General features: G+C 43.0%; 1 protein-coding gene across 4 annotated transcripts in view; it reads left to right on the plus strand.

The window, feature by feature from the left end:
• Window positions 1-19,556, plus strand: part of DPY19L3 (dpy-19 like C-mannosyltransferase 3) — a 41,640-nt gene extending 22,084 nt beyond the window's left edge. For 3 of the 4 annotated variants that reach the window (XM_082232918.1, XM_082232916.1, XM_082232917.1), the window contains exons 14-19: window positions 245-356; window positions 901-957; window positions 4,154-4,236; window positions 11,029-11,161; window positions 12,264-12,422; window positions 13,239-19,556. In XM_082232918.1, coding sequence (XP_082089044.1) covers window positions 245-356; window positions 901-957; window positions 4,154-4,236; window positions 11,029-11,161; window positions 12,264-12,422; window positions 13,239-13,409 — 715 coding nt within the window. In that variant the 3' untranslated portion in view covers window positions 13,410-19,556. The remainder of the gene's footprint in view (window positions 1-244; window positions 357-900; window positions 958-4,153; window positions 4,237-11,028; window positions 11,162-12,263; window positions 12,423-13,238) is intronic. The other variant, XM_082232919.1, reaches the window with a different exon arrangement.
• The last annotated feature ends 220 nt before the right edge of the window (window positions 19,557-19,776 follow it).

The raw sequence follows: 19,776 nt of genomic DNA on the forward strand, positions 1-19,776 counted from the left end.
CTATGGAAACTCCACTCAAACTAGGATACAGAGGGATTTTACTTCTAGCTGTATTTGATAAGCTTCCAGAACAGATTTTCAAAAAAAATATCTTCGTAGGTGCTTTAAGATGCTGAATATTCTGGAAGTAAAATAAAGGTTTTTTTTAAGTATGTATGCTATTACAGATTACATTATCTATATACTATTACTGTTCAACTTGCCTCCACATTCTGCATTTTCTTTCTTTCTTTTCATCTTGCAGGATGAAATATCTTTGGACTTCTCACATATGTGTGTTTGCAGCTTCTGGTCTGTGCAGTTGCGACATGTGGGGGCTGATCTTGAGATTTGTCCATATTTACACACCACAAAGGGTTAGTTAGAGCTGTTACATGCTATTGCTTTGCTTGTTTTCATTAATGTGTGAAAAATCCAGTTCTTTAAGGGGTAGCCTGAGGTGAACCACCACACGCTTAAAACAGATTTGCAGTACGCTGGAGGGAAAGTGTTTAGATTTATATACAGTTTAATCTGGAATTCAGGGTGCATTTTGGGAGTGTAACTTGTTAAAGGAATTCTATTTAAGTCCACTAGATGGTGATGTTGCAGAAGCTATGGAATGCATTTTTTAAAAAAATAACACTTTTCATGAAAAATCAAAGTGACAACAGTATATAATTTTTCACATATAGCCCAGTACAATATTTTGCGCTTCACAGAAGCTAAATTAATACACGGTATTTTGTTAAAGTTCTTAATGGAATCACTTTTAGAGACGGAAATTGCTAACACAAAGAGGCTCTATGACCTAAAAATGCAATTTGTGAAGCAGCTCCTGTTGTCTCTGTTCTCAGAATTTGTTGTTCATTCATTGATGGTGTTTTATTTAAGTAAATGTAATTGTTGTTTTCTGCCTAGGTATCTGTGATTAGATATCTGACACCAGTACTCATATTACTGTATCTTTGTTACAAGGTAGGGCTCTTTGTTAGTCTATATCTTTCTTTTAAGAAAAATTACTTTTAGAAAATAAGGAAAATTTCTCAGCCACTAAGGGCCATTTCTCCCTATTACATTTGTCCATGAGAGATATACTGCCATGCGGAGAAAGGTCAACCAATGGTAGAAGAGTTTGGATTTGATATCCCGCCTTTCACTCCCCTTCAGGAGTCTCAAAGCGGATAACATTCTCCTTTCCCTTCCTCCCCCACAACAAACACTCTGTGAGGTGAGTGGGGCTGAGAGACTTCACAGAAGTGTGACTGGCCCAAGGTCACCCAGCAGCTGCATGTGGAGGAGCGGAGACACGAACCCGGTTCCCCAGATTACGTGACTACTGCTCTTAACCACTACACCACACTGGCTCTCTGGTATGCACAGAAGTAGACTCCGTGATCGTGGCTGCACTTTTGCCAGAGCCGGCTGTCAGATTCCCATGTGTACCACACCCTGCTCACATTAACTTTCCTTCACACTGTCAAGTACAGGCTAGTTTCCCACAGTCATCTGGTTGGCCACTGTGAGAACAGGATGCTGGACTAGGTGGACCATTGGCCTGATCCAGCAGGCTATTCTTACGTTCTTACCTATGTACATGAGAAAATCATTTATGTGAATTATGTTACACTAGGAATATTTTCCACTCATCTCATATATCAGGAAATCAAACCACCCACCAGCTCCCTGATTTCTATGCTGCGATTTTTTAAAATATATGAAGTCACACTTCCTTATACAATAATTTCTGTCAATGAAGACATAACCTGAAAAAGAGCTGTGAAAATAATAGTATTCATAACCAACCTGACTCTTTAGCTGAATGGCATTTTCTTTACGCCTGTGGAAGGAGACCTGTGATAATATATTCTGTATCAATACAAGTTGGTCCAGTTAAACCCTGTTACCTCTTTTGAACAGTACGTTTTTGCAGATCTGGCATTTACAAGTTACACTTTCATAAAAGTGAAACTGTAAACCACATTCTGTTGACATCATAAAATGTGGCACCTTTATGAGCTTTACCTGGGCCCAGAGAATGGTCCCAAGGACCTGCACTCTGGCTTGCTGTGAAGAACCATCAGATTGCCAGGTACCATGGATAGGGCCTTTTTGGTGGTGGACCCACATCTTTGCAAGTTCCCTCCCACACAAGGTTCATTTAGAGTGGACCCTCATTGGTGGCTTTTAAGTACCACTTTTTAAAAACTCAGCCTTTTATCCTTATTTGACGTTGTTTCAGTTGCTCCTGTTTTAGTTGTTTGATATGTTGTATTTATTAATTGCTGTAAGCCACCTTGTGAAGGTTTTGCCCTAAAGACAACTTCTCCAGTCAGATTGCTCCCTCTCCTAACTCCAGGCCACCTTTACATTTTATATCATTTATTAGTTTTAGTATTTTAAAATGGTAAATCTCCTTGTGTGCTTTGGTGGGAAGGTGGCATATAAATGCAATACACACACACACATGTATATATATATACACACACATATACACACACACACATATGTATACTGGATACAAATACATTAAATAAATAAATCTCATTGCTATCATTGGATAAATATTTACACGGATAATTAAACATATAACTTACATTCTGCAAGAATCGCTTTGTTTTCTGAACCTGTAGGTTTTTGCAATCCTCAGTCGAAAGGCTCATTGCAAATATACTCTGTTTGCTACGTATGAGCCATTTTTAAAGTAAGAAATATTCACTGTAGTACTCTTTACTGATTGGTGTTTTACTTCACTACACTTTTAAAAATAGAAACTGCCGCAAGATGTGTCTTTTTTATTTTTAGCTATCGCTTGAAAGCAAATGGTGGCAGATACCAACTTTTATGCATAGATCTCTAAAGATTATGTCATGCAGCACCAGGCTTCATACTGGCTGATGAGTGCAAAGGTTGCCCTCTCTCTTCTCAATAAGCAGACCAACTAGTGCTGTCAGCTCTGACAGCCTTAATCAGCTCTGCTGGGGGAGACAGAAGGGTATGCCTCAATTTAGTCCTACCCAGACCCCTTCCAACTGGTGATCAAATCTGACCAGCTCAGTCATCCTTTTATGCATATCAAAGCAACGTGCGTAGAACCAGGGGCACTGGGTGCCCTTTCTGTCACCTGCCTGTGGGTTCCCCTCTGCATCACCTTCCCATGGAGGCAGAGGCAGAAGACCGCTCAAATCATCAAAACCTCTCTCTACACTCCCTGAATCCCTTCCAGTTTTTGCACAAGCAGTTCCAGTTAGCTATGTCCTGAAACTTTTTGTAAGTAGCATCTCGTTTTCAGTAACTAGGTTGAACTATCTTCTGTGGATACATTTTTTTCCCAAGCAAAATATGCATTAGCTTCCCTCCTCCCAAACGTGTGGTGGTTTTGGGGGGAGATTATAACCTAATCTCGAATAAGCTAATGAAAGCTTCTTTAGAGACATGTGGTTGCTGTAAGTCCAGATACATTGCTTGAAATATTTATTTGTTCAACTTCAACTGTGGCTGTTTGTTTAACCCTTTCCCTGCTCCCTGTTTTCCTGCTCCCATACAAACACACATTCCAACCATCTCCTTTTCTCTATGTGACATTCTGGACATGCTTTTGCCCTTGCAAACACACATCTGGAACCTCACGGGGAGAAACATGGCTTCTGGGGGTGAAAAGCGACGGGCAAGGAAGTGGGTGAAACACCCCCCACTGACCTCCCTCTTGTCACCATGCTTTCCGTAAACAAAGCAGCCAGTGAGGAGGGGGAAGGTTTCAAAATTAGTTCATTTTTTGGGGTGGGAGGAGAGGTTGTCCTGTCACTTGCTGTGATGGAAAATCACTTTTCCTTCAAGTGGCTGGTGATTTGTGAGATCTGTTTTTGGACACAATGAACAGAACATCATCTTCACCTGCAGTACATCTTGCTGCAGCCTCCCAGCTTACTGTTCTATGTGTAGGCCTGCTTTAGTCCATACCGTTCCCATTTGTAATGTTTTAAAACACAAGGCAGCTGCTGCTGAGCAGAGCAAAAAACCTACTTCTTCCTATGACTGGGACATCAGTCAGATTTTCCCACTCATTCTCTAAAAGCAGCCATTTCTAACTGCTACAGAATTGAGCTCCATCCCAGTATTTGACGTGGATTAGTCTCTGTACTCCCCCCCACCTCCCGTGTGGTTTTTCTTCTAGTTCTGGCCTGGTGTGATGGCTGAGCTGTCGGAGCTGAGGGAATTCTATGACCCAGACACAGTGGAGCTGATGAACTGGATTAAGTAAGAGGATTTTTACTTTATTTAAATTAGACGCTCTTTAGAGTTAGCTGATGTTCTTAGTGTTGCTGCTCTCTGGTTCCATCGGTGACCTATATTGACCAATTCCAGAAATCAGGCAATGTAACACGGAGAAGCTTTTGGTCTGTGGTTAGTGATTTTGTTGCAATCGCTGTGCACAATTCCTCTTGACTGCAGCAACTTCTTACAGTTTTTGGCTAGAAGGTTGGTGGCCAGCTTCATCATGGGCGGCTGGAATCTCCCAGGCAAGGTGCTTGGAGGCTTGAACCTACACACTCCACCGCATGGTAGCAGCTGTCTCAAGAACCTTCCCAGATGGGTCAAGCCCTGCTCATGTCTTGCCCACCACAACTAAACAACATGGTAGGCACCACTTCCAGTACAAAGAAAAGATATTACAGAGGATTTTCACAGGTGCTTAAGTGATGTGTCCTCATTTTCTGAAATGAGGCCTCTGGCCACTGTGTGCTGGGAGGAAGTACCTAACATGTTACTCAGCTTGGGTGGGCTGGGGAGCTGTATCCATTCCAGCAAGGCTTCCTGGAGTTGATGCCATTATGGAGCATCAGAAGGGGGGGGGAGGCTTCAGCCCACCTGCACCTTGGCTTGGAGAGTCCAGTCCTTCCCCCACCCCAACTGCTATGTTAGAAATGGCTCCCAACCTGGCACCAGAGAGAGGCATTTGGAGACCACAAGACATGACTGGATGTGACCTGTGGGTCCCCTGTTTCATTTATCCTTGACCTGTAGTTTCCGCTACAAAAAGTGGTGCTGTGGGGGTGGAAGACTTCGTCAGTTAGCGGAATATGTTTGCCTCTTGCAGCACTGCATTGCTGCTTCTTTTTTTACCTTTTCCCCCTCTTTTTTTGGGTAGGGCTAACAGACAGTGTAATTATTCATGAGTAAATAGGTAATATAAATCTTCACCACCATTGTGAATGCAGACCAAAGTCATCTCCATCCCTTTGCTACCATATTGACATGTTCTCATGACTAATGTTCACCAGCCAGGGGTCTTTAGTACCACTTCTGTATTAAGAGATGCTAAATGTTTGATAGCCCTGGTCTCTGGAGTACAATATGCAGTGTTTTATATATAGATTTATACATAAAATATACATGGGGCTTTGGTTTCAGCCACAAACTGGATTTGACTGGTTGCAATGAGAGCAATTTTTCACACAAGCCCAGAGCAGAGAATACTAAACTGCTGCTTATCCTCTTTTCCTTTTAAATCATGACAGACACTTTTTTTGTTGTTTGCTACTTGGAATTTATTGTGTCAAAGAGCGAATGTTATGCACGTAAGGAGAAGTTAATTACTTTTGCATTAACAGCAGTCGACAACCAATTTATGCCTTGCACCTGAAACGGGGACTGATATGTTCTTGCCTTGTAAGCTTCTGGTGTCAGAAATGATTCAGTCATTATTCATTCGGCCCCTTTAAAAGTTCAGCTGAACTTCATCTCATTCAGGGTTTTCTGCATAGGATAACTTTTTTTGTTTTGTTTTGGCTTGCAGTTTTCTACTTCAGAAAGGTTTTGAAAGCCAAATTTATCATTATGGACCATCAGGCTTTCTTAAGAAGGTGTTTATCTGAAAGGGGGCGCACTATTCTGTATACAGTGAATTGTGCTGCATGTTGTACATCATGTTGTTTTATTCCCATTCTTGTACAATAGTGGACTGGAGCCTAAGGGCCCTTTACCACCTTGCTTCCATATTCCTATCTCCTTTACCTCCCAGTTCATGTTGTAACTTTCAGTTCCTCTCTCTCTCTCTCTCTGTGTGTGTGTATGTGTGTGTATGTGTGTGTGTAATCTAATATGGAGGTTTTGCACAACACTGCTCTTGCACAAAACCTCTGCATTAAAAACTTAAATAAAACAATTAAAAGATTGATTTATGATCTGCAAATGTGCCTTCATTCCCAATTCATGTTTGGCTGTGGATTACTGTTTGTATTTTTAAATTATTGTTTTCATACAGAGGTTTTGTGCAAGAGCAGTCTTGCCAAACCTTCATATTAAAAAACAAAAAAATAAGAGGCTGATTTATGTTCTGCAAACGTGCCCCCAGCGTGCAACAATTGGAAATAAGCATCATTTTGTCCAATGAAGGAACAAATGCTTTCTGTACCTGCTGGTTCTTCCTGAGGGGACAGTTTTAGTTTTAAGACAACTGTTTTGTGCAAGAGCAATTTTGCACAAAATAGCTGCTTTTTTAAAAAAGGGAAATATAGCACAAAGGTGCCTTCAGCATCAACCAGAAGAAGCAGGTGTATCCTGCATCCTTTCGTTTGGGCTAATGGAACTAAAATGGATAGGTTGTGCTGAAATTGATGGATGGCCATCCTGACTCGGCCCCAGACACACTGATCAGATGTTTGGAAGCTGTGGCTGGATGGTTACGTGGGAGCCAGTTGAAGTTAAATCCTTTGAAGACAGAGGTCCTTTGGCTGGGTCGGGACGATATGGGATTGGGGGGGGGGCAACTCCCATCTCTTGAGGGGGCGCAGTTAGTGCCGTCCATTAAGAGTTTGGGTGTAATCTTCGACACCTTTCCATGGAGGCGCAGATTGCAGCTATAACAAAGGTGGCATTTTTTCATCTCCGCCAAGCTAAGCAGTTGGCTCCTTACCTCTCTCGCCCTGACCTAGCCACTGTGGTCCACGCAACAGTCACCTCCAGACTGGATTATTGTAACTCGCTCTACGTGGGGCTGCCCTTGAGACTGACCCAGAAACTCCAGCGGGTGCAGAATGCCACGGTGAGATTCCTTACGGGGTCCTCGCTGCGAGAGCACATTCACCCAGTGCTATACCAGCTGCACTGGCTCCCGGTGGAGTACAGGATCAGGTTTAAGGTGCTGGTTTTAACCTTTAAAGCCCTATACGGCCTAGGACCCTCATACCTACAGGACCGCCTCTCCTGGTATGTCCCACGGAGGACCTTACGGTCTTCAAACAAAAACATATTGGAGGTCCCGGGCCACAGAGAGGTTAGGCTGGCCTCAACTAGAGCCAGGGCTTTTTCGGCTGTGGCTCCGATCTGGTGGAACGCTCTGTCACAAGGGACTAGGGCCCTGTGGGACTTGACATCTTTCCGCAGGGCCTGCAAGACAGGGCTGTTCCACCAGGCCTTTGGCCAGGGCACAGCCTGACTCCCTCCTTTGGCAATCTTCACAGAACTCTAGCCCAATGGTTGCCATCAATTTGATTTGAATTAATTTTAGAATGAAATGATTTTAGAACGTTGTATTATTTTATTGTTGTTAGCCGCCCTGAGCCTGGCTTCGGCTGGGGAGGGCGGGATATAAATAAAATTTATTATTATTAGTAGTAGTAGTATTTATTATTATTGAAATGAGGAACAAAGTAGGGGTGTGTGGCAGTGGACAGGACTCAGTCAAACCTCTAACCCCCATAAAAATTGGCTTTTCTAAAAAGTGCTTCCTGGTACAGTGGTACCTCAGGTTAAGTACTTAATTCATTCCGGGGGTTCATTCTTAACCTGAAACAGTTCTTAACTTGAAGCACCACTTTAGCTAATGGGGCCTCCACACCACCAGAGCACGATTTCTGTTCTCATCCTGAAGCAAAGTTCTTAACCCAAGGTACTGTTTCTGGGTTAGCGGAGTCTGTAACCTGAAGCATATGTAACCCGCGGTACCACTGTATCTTCCTTTTCTTTGTTACTTTACTCCTTGAAGCTGCATCAGCGGCCATCCTAATTCTCTAGAAGTCTCAAAGTTCTGACATTTCTAATATTGCATTTAGAAGTGTCTTGTAGATACATTATTTGCAGCACTAAGCTCTAAAGTGGAGGAGCTCGAAATGTGCATAAAATGTTCATAATTTATCTCTTCTGATTTGACCATCAAATAAATCTTCCTCTTTAAGCATGACTTTTTGCTTTGAATTTTCCTAGAATCTTAAGCAGGGTTCTTTCCACCCACCTTCCTCCAAAATCGTACATGGAGCCCTGTAATTCCCATTAAAGCTTTCTGTTGTAAATGAGTTATTTTGTAGTAATCCTATAATTCTTAAAAGTGTAGATAAAGCAGAGGTTCCCATTTTGTATTATAGTGCTCAGTTTACCCCATTAGTTCAGCAGTAATTAACTTGTTGAAGCTTAGAGCTTCAAAAATAAATGAGATTATTTGTTCAAAATGCCATCAGGTCCGCTTGGAATGACATTTAAATTACATAATGTAAATCAGTTTGACCTGTAAGTCCTTGTCATTATTTAGTGACATTTCTTGCAGAATAAATTGTTTGCAGGTTGGGCAGCCTGGTTATGGAGCTTGGCAGAAACCTATAAAAACAAATTATCCTTTCATTTTATACATCATTTGTTCAGACATTTGTAAAAATTGCTTCGTTTTTCCATAATGGAAAAGTGTCATTTGGGCCTTTGAAGACATTAGCTGTGTAAGATTCAGGCTGAGCTTTTTAGCAGCTGCATTGGGCAATAAGGATTAGAGCGGAGGAATTTGGTGTTCCTCTTTGCAATGTGCCTAAGACCATGCTGGCTAATTGTCCCCCTCTTGTGGTCATTCCCTGGGAGAATTACTCTACATTTCTGCCACTTATTTGTAGTAAATGCAACCATTAAAGAGATCCAAGGGAAGAAGCACAGGTGAATCCTGACTCCTCTTTTCTTCCTTTTACTGAAGCACCCCAGTTGAATTTGTAGACCTCATCTCATTTTCAAAATGCTGGTGAAATCAGCACCAGTGGTGCCATGGCAAAATCTGACAAGTCAGGAAGAATGCGCCCGGCTCTGGATAGAACTAGGCAAAACCTGACAGGGTCGTGGTTGATGACTGGCAGAGTCAGAAGTCAGCTGGGTTTTCAGCTTCAAGTGCTGGTTCCCACATAGAATTGACTTTTACTGCTTGGACTAGTAAAACATTGGCTGTTTGGTGACTCTAATTGCTTAGGTCATCAGCCAAGGTCCTGCTCTGGGTGTCTCTGCCTTCAGAGGTTAGGCCTTCTCAGTGGTGATGCCTAGTCACTGGTGACCCTGTCTGATCTCATCACTGTTAACCTTGTTAGGCATCAAATTGTTGCTGTTTTCCTGGGACTTATCTTGAAGAATGCCCGTTTTTTCCTCTTTATTGCTGCTGGCTATTTAATTTGATTATGCTTAGTTTTGTGATTCAGTTTCATTATTTGTTGCATTAAGAGATCTTTAAGCAGGGTGGAAAGATTACAAATTAAATAATTAAATGATTTTTTTAAAAGTCCCAGAATACTTACCATGGATGAGGTCCCACATCTCTGATATTGCAAGAGACATAGGAAGTGCACGGGTCGACCTAAGGGTCCTGTTTCAATCTGACTTTTCAACGGGTGCTGCATTGGCCCTTGGCAGAGTTTCTTCCAGCTCAGATGGTTGAGGTCTCAGCTTGAGACCTGTCTGGAATTCATCTCCCAATTTGGGCTAATGGAGAGAGATGATTACGCACACGCATCACATTAAGTTCTTCTGCCGATTCATATGCTGAGACCACCTCGCTTCATGGTATTTGTGACTTTGAATATTTTAAATGTAATTATAAAATATTAAACCGGAGCAAAGAGATTTTTCAAAAGAAGCTGGCTTTAGAAGTCAAAGAGAAACTGACAGTTTTCTTTTTTCATCAAAAGTTTAAATGCCTTGCTAAAAAATATTAACTCTGCTGTCTGTATATGAGATTCACTTGGCCTTGTAAGAAGTTTTAAAGCAGCCCTGTGGTATGTCTTGCATCGTTGCTACAAGTTTTCTCCTTTGGGGCTATAGCAAACATTTATGGTTGTCTATTAACATATTCAAAGTTTCATCAGAGAATTCAATGGAAAATTAAGTGAGAGCTTAAATAATGTGCAATAACTTCGGCAAGGTACACATAGTTAAGTGTAGAGAAATGTTCATGTTGGCAGCTTTCCAGCTTTCTTGAAATGATCTTTTCTCTTTGTTAAATTGTATACCTTCAGTCAGGTATCTGCAATAACAACATGGGCATCTTATTTCTATTGTTACTTATAATTACAGTACAGCCAGCCTAGGATTGTATTACTTCAGGATGAGTGTTTTAAAGGCCTTTTCCCTACAAACTAGCTTTTCATAAGCAAGATGCTTTTGACCTTCTGAATTGCATGGCTGCAATCTGAAGTGGACTTTTACTAGGATGGTTGACCTAACTCTTACCTGCATGGACTGTTTCCTTAATTCTTAAGCCTATCCTAAAACCCCAAAATGAGGGCTGGTCAAAAGACATGGGGCTTGAGGGAGTTACAGGGGCAAATAAGTGTGTGTGTAGAAATGGTCCCCTCTAGAGCCCCACAAGACCTAAGTCTGCCTCCAATGGGGACAACATCTGCAACTTTGGGTATGTAATTGCCAACTCTCAGTCCTTGACTGCTTCTTCATCTTTCACTCCAGTTGCAAAGGGAGTTGCCAGATAAAACCCACTGAAGTGATATTGCTTCCATCAGTCTCGGGGACACTTGCTTGAGAAAGCTGTTCAGGTCCTTTTGAAAAGGACTGGGGGTTTTACATCCCTTGTCTCTCTTTCTTTAACTAGATCAGCACACAGACACAAATCACATTAATTGTCTAAGAACTAATTAATTTAAAACAAAATTCTTGCAACCAAATGTAGCTGTTTTGCAAGCAGATGTGAGGATATAGGAATTTCTCTTGCCTATATTATGAAGTATACAGTTTAACCTTTAGCTATACAGTTACACCAATATGATAATAAAGTTGTGCTTAATATTTGCCCAGGTCTAACACCCCCAAGAAGTCAGTGATTGCTGGAAGCATGCAGCTCTTAGCAGGCGTCAAGCTGTGTACAGGAAGGATTTTAACAAATCACCCCCACTATGAGGACAAGAGCCTGAGAGAAAGAACAAAACAGGTAAGGGAGACCTTCTCAGCAGGTCCTTACAGCTGAGCCATTGGTCAGGCCTGGCATAAAGTTATTAATGGGTGTAGCTAAAGGAAGCTCCATTATCTCCCACTGACACCTGGCCCAAGTCAAACATACATTGCAAGGCACTCAGCAGTGATTAAAACGAAATCAGTATTACCAAAACTGTTCTCTGAGGGAACAGATGCACTGTTTGGGGGTTCTCTTTGATCCACCATTGTCACATAAGGCCCAACTTGTAATCAACACACCAACAGCAACTACACCTGGACCTAACATAATCTGGTATTGAGAACTACAAGACTTAATTACTGAGTGTGTTCTGTGCAGTGCTGCCATTAGGTCTGGTCCGGAAGCCATAGCTGGTGCTAGACTGCTAAGTTTGACATCCCATCCCAAACACAAACTTGATGCTGAGCCAGATTTAAGGAACTGCTGGTAACTTACCTAGCAGTCTAGTAGAGAGTATTCCCTTCCTTTATATTTCAGAAGTTGTGCATTCAGATTCTTTGGTCTTTTTCTTGTACCCATTTCTTATCCATATCTCTAGTTTAGTCAATGCAAAAGAGCCATGCTAAGCCAGACAAAAGATCCATCTTGCCCAGTGCCTTATTTCCCACAATAATTAGCAGGGTGCTCCCGGGAAGTCCACAAGCAGCCATCAAGGCTGCAAGCCAGTTCCTGCTGTTATCTGCCATCAAGTCGTATTCCATGGTATACTTTCTCTGAATACAGAGGGCCCCATCATGACTAACTGACAGACTTCTTCACGAATTTGTCTTTTAAAACCATCTAAGCCAGTGACTGTTACCATATCTTGGCACAGTGAATTTCATACTTCAATTTTGTGTTGCGTGTGTTCTTCCTTTTGTGTGTTCTGAAATATACCTCCATCCAATTTCAGTGGATGACCCTGAATTCTAGTATTATGGGACAGGTGCAGGGGACTGTCAAATTTCTCCATGTTATTTCATAAATCTCTGTCTTATGCTCCTCTCGAGTTGTCTCCCCCCCCCCAACTTCGAGCAATAAAGAAATGGCGGAAATGGGGGTGGGAATCACAATTCTAATTAAATTACACTGTTTCTAGGTTTATCAGGTGTATGCAAAAAGATCTCCTGAAGAAGTCCACAGGATCCTCAGATCTTTTGGGACTGACTTTGTGATCCTGGAGGACAGTATTTGTTATGAAAGAAGACACAGCAGGGGGTGTCGGCTGCGTGATCTTCTGGACATAGCAAATGGCCACGTAAGTACCGGAGCCTGCCTTCCTGTTTGCATTACAGTATTTGCAGGAACTCTGGCACAGGATCATCTCTCCCTGTAACACCCTGTGGCTTTGTAGCCAACATAGTGCACTCCAAATGTTGTTAGACTCCAACTCCCATCAGCCACAAAGCAGCCTGGCAAATGGTTAGGGACGATGGGAGTTGTACCAACAGTAACTGCGTGGTGTCTTGATTGGCTTAAATACACAGCAAACATAGTGTGAAATGTACTATGAACCAGATAGCAGGGCTATTATGTCACTGGGAAGTCTAGCATTTATGTTCCATTTGGAGTTTATAAAGAAGGCTGCAATCCTAATCCCACTTGTCTGTGAGTAAGCCCCATTGAATTCTGCTGGACTAACTTCTGAGTAGACATAGTTAGAATTGTGCTGTAATCTGTGGTCAGGCGTTAGGATTGCCCATGTGAATTAATATAGGCTTGAATCAAGTAAAGTACAACAGTAAAGTACAACGTGCCATATACTGAAAGCACATTTTTCCTCCAAAGAATCTAGGGAACTCTAGGTTGCCTCTCACACAGCCACAATTCCCAGCACCCTTAACAAACTGCAGTTTGTAACAAACTACAGGATTCTTTGCTGGGTGTGTGAGGTGCATGTGCTTTTTAGGTGTATGGTGTGTAGGCAGCTGTGGGCTTTTCTCTGACTATACAATGGCATCTGGTGCTTGTACAGCTTTGTGTGTTTCCTTTGTATTGCATTAAGAGAGCAGTTCATTGTTTTAGAATGTGGCAACAAGAAGATGTTTGAACAACCCTGTAATTTCTGTTACAGACCATGGATGGTCCTGGGGAAAATGATCCTGATTTAAAACATTCGCCACATCCTCGCTTCTGTGAGGAAATCAAACGAGACCTGCCTTCATACACAATGTATTTTGCTAAAGTATTTCAGAACAAAACGTTCCATGTTTACAAGCTCGCTAGACATAAAAAGACTACATAGCTTTGCTGTGACCGCAGCAGCTCATGCCAAGAGTTTACAGAAACGGTTCATGGGGCGAGGTGGAATCATTGTACACTGGGTTAAGTGTTTTACCTTTTAATTACTGTGATCATTAGAAAGGGTTTGTGCTGATAATGTTTTTATGTGTCCAGAAAGCTTTTCTAGACTACAGAAGGCTGGTTCAGAAAGGGCTCTGGTGCAGACGCTGTGCAAGTGGTGTGGTGCAAGCTCCACCCTGACGTCTTCAGTGTCATGTGGGAGTGACTCTTTTGTGAAGCACGATGGCACATCCCCCATGAAAACGATGCTCAACATACAGAGAAGGGGGGTGGAGTCTCACCTGCATTGCACTCAAAGCATACTTACCCAGGACCTCTGTGGACCAGCTGTTGTGTCTTTCCATCTACTGCTAATCTAGGGGAGTCTGCTCAGGGTTCTGGCTTGCTAACATGATCCTGTTGATACCATTAGTGTCTTGTTGTTGCTTCTTCGGTTATTTTCCTTAGGGTGCTTGGGAACACCAATCCAAAAACATTTTCTTGGGAGTAGTTTCTCCAGATTTTTCTTGGTGCTTTTTCCATGGTTGCTTAAGCATCACAGACTAATCTTCTGATGTCTCAGCCCTCAACCCGGATCCCAGAGCTTTGCTGCCAAAGTGCTTAGGGTGTATATACCAGTGACCTTTTCCTTTTCTAATGCTAGGACCCAGATGTGAGCTTTGTAATAGCCATCAGCAATGCAATGCTTTTGGTAACCTTCCCTTCACACGCACACCCTGCTCTCCCTTGCTTCTCTCTCAGACAGCACAGCTCTGAGGATACTTGGCCCTCTGCTGACAAGGATGGAACTGCCAGTCTCTTAGCAGCCACTGTGCAGCTGAGGGCAAAGTAACCCAAGAACATCCCTGCGTACAGTTTTGCTCTTAGCAGGGACTAAAAAGTGAGGATTTTCCCCAGCAGGGACAGCTATGCTGTTCTTGCCACAGCATTGTCTTTGTGCCATTGCTCATCCAACACCGGGTCCTTAATTTTTGCTGCAGGTTGATCTGCCCGAAAGAAAAGCTCTGGGCTTTGTGTGAGTGCTGTTGCTGAAGACCATAGTCCAGCAAAAGGCTTGCGTCCGTCATTTGAACATTGCTCCCCTTCCTCATTGTATGGTACTTCTCAAGCTCTCTTGACTTTCAAACACTTGTTGCTCAGCATTCCATTTGTAATGTTTAGTGGCTGCTTGTTTTACCTGTGGTTCCACACTTGATGACTGAATTTTGTGTGTGGTTTTCAAACTTCGAAGACTGGAGCATGTTGGGTTTCCTTGTTTTTCTTTTGATAATGTAGCATGTTGTGGCGTCCTTTCAGAGGAGCTTTTACAAACAAGCAAAATGCCCCCCATGTCCCCTCCTGCATATTACAATGTTCAATTACTGTATTCTGTTCTCCCACCCCCCTTCTAAGTGTGTCTTTTTAAGTAAGAATACCAAACCCAAGAGAAACACTGTCATGAGCTTCGTTATTAAAAGTGGTAGGATATATTGTGCTTTAAGGGAGATTTTTGCTTTATTGTATGTGACAAGTACTTACACGAACCGTTTCCTCTCAAAGATCCTCCCCCCCCTTCAATGTTTTCCCCCCTCCTTACTTGGACAAAAAACAACAACCCCATGAATCATGTTCCTTATGTTGAAGCAAATAGATTTCACATTTTTGTACTTTTATGAAGACTATCAACTTTATAATGCTGTGCTTTTTTTATTAAAAAAAAAGTCACTGTGATGTTTTTAAAGCTAATTTTAACATTTTTATATGAGACTTATGGCAGGGTTGGTTTGGAAGTAGAACTTTCCCAGTCATTAACAAGTAACTTGGCAGCTGTAGGCACAATCTTTATTAACTTCAAAGTCCCATTCAAATGAATGGGAGTTGGGCAAGGCCACAATCCATCTCTTGTTAACTCCATTTTTCCCCTGGTGTAATAATGGCCAGTGTTCACTTCTGGTGCAAAATCTGATGGTAATCAAGTGCCTCTGGAAAAACATCAATAGGAAGCATATTTGGCCTGCTCAAATAGTTCACGTAAGAAAATTGTTGCAATTAATTCCTAACGATGAGAAACTTGCAGAGCTTCAGCTAGCCTCCCCCACATTTAATTAAATCAAGATGTGTAATGAGATTAAAGTTCCCCAACTGAGCTATGTTCCAGTTCCCAATGATTTAAACACTTTTCCCCTCTGCAGTTGTTCCCTGGTAAATTACTGCAGGGCTAGATACGGTTCTGTCACCCTCACACAAAATAATTTTACATTTAGGCGCAAGTATTCATTAAATAACACACAGGATCCTTCTGCGCTTTCATCCCAGCACCACCAAAAGGAAAGCAGACTTTAATCAGCTCACACTTAAATCAAACCTGGAGGTGAGCCATGCAGGATTTTTTTATTTTTTTATTATTATTTTTAGTGAGGAAGCAAAGCCCCTGAATAATTCCTACTCTGTTTCCCTTAATGAGGTTGGAGCCCACTGCCGCTTCAACATAATACAATAATAAAACATTCTAATAAGTAGTAAAACTTTAATTAAGCCTGTAGTGATGTGTGCCTGATCTTGCTGGGAGCCTGGGTCAGCAGATTCCTCGCTGGTAATGCTGCATGCTAATTCAGGATAAGCACATCCCAGGCACAGTGGAGTGAGATAAGGTTGCCCTGTCCTTTAGAGGCAGTGGGCATAATCAGCTGAGGATGCAGGCACTCAGGGCCACTTTGCCCAGAACATTATGCACCTGTCGCCCAAGCAGCCCACACAGCCGCAGTATATCAGGCCTCATCTTATTTTAAGCCTTAAGCTCGGCCAGTGTGGAGGAGCAGGCAGAGATATGACAGCCTGCATGTGGCTCTGAGGTCTTATTGCGGCGGCTGCAGACACCAGTGTCATGGCATATGCAAAACAGGGGCATGGCCAGATGGGCACTTGAGGTGCTGGCAGCTCACCACTTTAGTACCTGCTGCTTAACTTCAGCTTCCCCAGCAAGAATTCCGATGGCAGTACTATCTTTTTTAAAAAAGAACACCGACCCATGCACTGTTTCAGTATTTTCACGTCACATTTTTTATTACCAAATATGTATGATCAAATATTGCCATCTTAGATATGCAAGCTTTAAAAAAACAAACTGGAGCTGTCAGTTGTCCCACCCCACCCCACCCCCCGACCAAGCCAAATCTGACCTTGACTATAACAAAACAGAGTGAGAAGGCAATCTTTTTTATTGGGCCAACTAAAATACTGGATGCAAGTTTTTGGGTTGCACAGAACTCTCTGGTGCGCTTAGTGTGACCTTAAGAGGGACATGGTCAGTGGAGAAGGAGGGGGAGAGAGAGAGAGAGAGCTGCTACTTGGGTCATTGGAATGATGAAGCTGCATTAAGGGTGTTAAAAGGGAAATTTCTTTTTCTTTGTAATGTGCCTGATACCTGCAAAGCAATTTCAGGGGTCTGGGTGGCTTGGTGTTGTTGTGGGAACGTTGTAGGCATCAGGAATAGCCTTTGAGATGCTTGGTGCCAAATGGTTTTTGTTTGCTTTGCTCCTGTAGTTATCAGTACTTGAGGGCTGTTAGAATGTGCCAGGGGCCCCTTTCCTGTCTAATATTCCTTCCTTCCTTCCTTCCTTCCTTCCTTCCTTCCTTCCTTCCTTCCCTCCTTCCCACCCTTTCCAGTCATGAAAGTGTACCCCCCCCACTTCATTTTAATTTAAGGAAGAAAGGAGGAGGTTCAGAAGTAAAGATTGGCCAGTAGGTTGGCTGGTGAGTCCCCATCCTGTGCCTTTTGTCTGCGAGCACTCAAGGATACACAGTGCTGGCACCTTTTTTTTCTAGAAGAAAAGCACTGGTTTAAAGTGTGGCATTTAATGTAACAGCTTCATGGTGAGTACCAGCACCGTTTTACTAGAAGAAAAGCAATGGTTTCCCCCACATCCTTACTTGAACATGCACAATCCGAAGCCAGGTCTGACCACTTGAAAAAGCCCCAACATCAGGGATTGTGGAATTAATCCAAGCAGCGACATGTATAATGAGGAACACATGTGATACAGACCACAATAGCTAGAGCCTCAATAAGTGCAGGAGATGACATTTTGGATGCCAGCATGGCACAGCTCAAGGTGGTGAGTGATACAATCATCAAAGGAAGTTTGAGGGACCTTTGCAAATAAGTACCGGTACATGGGGAGCAGGAATTGGGAATGGTAGGGAACAGAACCCTAGAAAGCTGAATTCAGAACCTTGCAGGCATGTGCCCTGTTTCTCAGCATGCTGTGGCTGGGTGGTTTCCTTTTACAGCCCAAGGGTCACACCTGCCCTTGGCACCCACCCATTGGGAGCTGCATGCCATCAGTTAGCGTGGCCAAAACTGGGTGCAGCCACCACACACTAAAGCAGGAACACACACAGGCACATAGCCCACCTGCCTCAGCTGATCCATGAAGAAAGAGCTATCATCTCACCACTCAACAAATGATCAGTCTGATGTCTGGGAACGGCATGATTTACATCGTCTTCCAGGTCCTGGGCTCTGCCCAGCCTGTGCTGTGTACAGCCAGCTCACAACTTGTGTGCATTTAACTTGCACAATCGCAGCTTTACACTCTTAGTGGCCGGCCAGCACACAGTCACCCAAATTAAACACACACAAGGCGGAGAGCGTAAAAGCTGTTTCTGCATCACATTTTCCTGCTGTGGAAAAAGCTTTTAAGGTCTCCACCTTGCTATCTGGTTCTGGGAAGGTCTCACATTGGCTCTGGGCAGCTCCAGTGAGATCTCAGGAGCCTCCCAGAGCTGGTATTAGAGCCTCCCATAGCCCGTTAAGCAAAACAAAGAGCTTATAAGCTCTGCCTTGCTTGGGTGGCAAGGCTCACATGGTGTACTGGCTCCAGAAAGGTAGGGATGGTTGCATGGGAGCGGTTCTGGGGTTGTTTTGGCTACACACAATTTTGGCTTTACACATCATCTGCTGCACTTACTGAGGCTATAGCTATTGTGGTGTGAATCTAACTCCCACGCAAGTTGTGAGTCATCTGTATTTATTTTCACTTTTCTGCTGCAACCAAAACTGGAGAAGTTGGGGGGGGGGTTCCCTGTTTTGAGGGAAGCAGGTCAAGCCCTTGACTTGGGGTTAAAAACTGTAGCCTAGGAGGGAACTGTAGGAAGGGGGCACTGCTGCAGAATTCATAAGCTGCCAAAGATTCAAGTCTAGCTGTGAGCTAGTTCAGCGACAGGGCTAGTTCCCATTCTGGGAGCAAGGATTTGGGGTTTTCATGCTGCTTCAGGTCAGTTTTTCTTCCTCTTCAGTATTGCATTCCCTTAGTTCAGGCCTGTACAACTTATGACCCACCAAGCCAAGTGTAACACACCAGCCATGCCTATTGGCCCACCAGATGATCAGCAAATCTGCCTGTCTTTGACTGCAAACCTGAGCAGGACTGGGTGGGGGGAACATGGCTGATGAATTGCATTTGGTGAGCTGTCCTGGGAGGCCTGCCTTTAGCACATGGGATGAGAAATCTGTAGCCCTCCAAATGTGGTTGTACTCAATGTTCATCAGACCCAGCCAGATTGGCCAGTGTTTGGCAATGATGGACACCGGAGTCCCAAGTGGAAGGCCACATGCTAGCCATCCCCATTCCTCACGGTGCCATCTGTAACATTCTGCTACCAAATGCATGCCAAAAAAAGTTGTTTTATTATTAAACGTGAGTCTCTTCTCGCTTGCAAGAAACCCTTGCATCCAACCTGGAAGCTACTTGCAGTGCAATGCTAAACCATGTTTACACAGAAGTAGATCCAACGGATGTCCAGTGGATCTACTTTCAAGTTCAAACCCAACTTGTTGCTGCCCTTGCCTGCTCCTTGGCCTCTTAGTGTGGAAGAAAAGGCTACTCTACATTTATACAGAAGAGAAGTTTTCTATACAGTTACGGTCAAAGTGAAATTGTCAGTCTGTGGAGCTAAAAAGTCAAAAGGAGGCCAGAATGAACATGAGGAGACACACATCTTCAATATTTTTGCTGGTTAACACTTCACCGTGCAGGCATTTTATAAGATGCTGTACTGAGATGCATGAATATTGTCTTCTAAATAAAGTTTGATTTGCAAATCAAAACCTGTTGCCATCTGTCCTTTTTAAGGCAGCCATTTAAAAACCTGCTTCTCTTGTTGCTCACATCCTCTGTCAAAAGCAGCTCATTCTTCTGCCAAAAGAAGCTTTTTGACCTTGTCTTAAGCGCCTTAACATGCTGAAAGGAGTTAATATTTATTTAAATCATCTTTGGGCTTTGACAGTTTGTAAGAGTAGCTTTTATTGAATTTCCAAGTTAAATGAT

The sequence above is a fragment of the Podarcis vaucheri genome (assembly GCF_965113315.1).
Source record: "Podarcis vaucheri genome assembly, chromosome: 7".
Lineage (NCBI taxonomy): Eukaryota > Metazoa > Chordata > Lepidosauria > Squamata > Lacertidae > Podarcis > Podarcis vaucheri.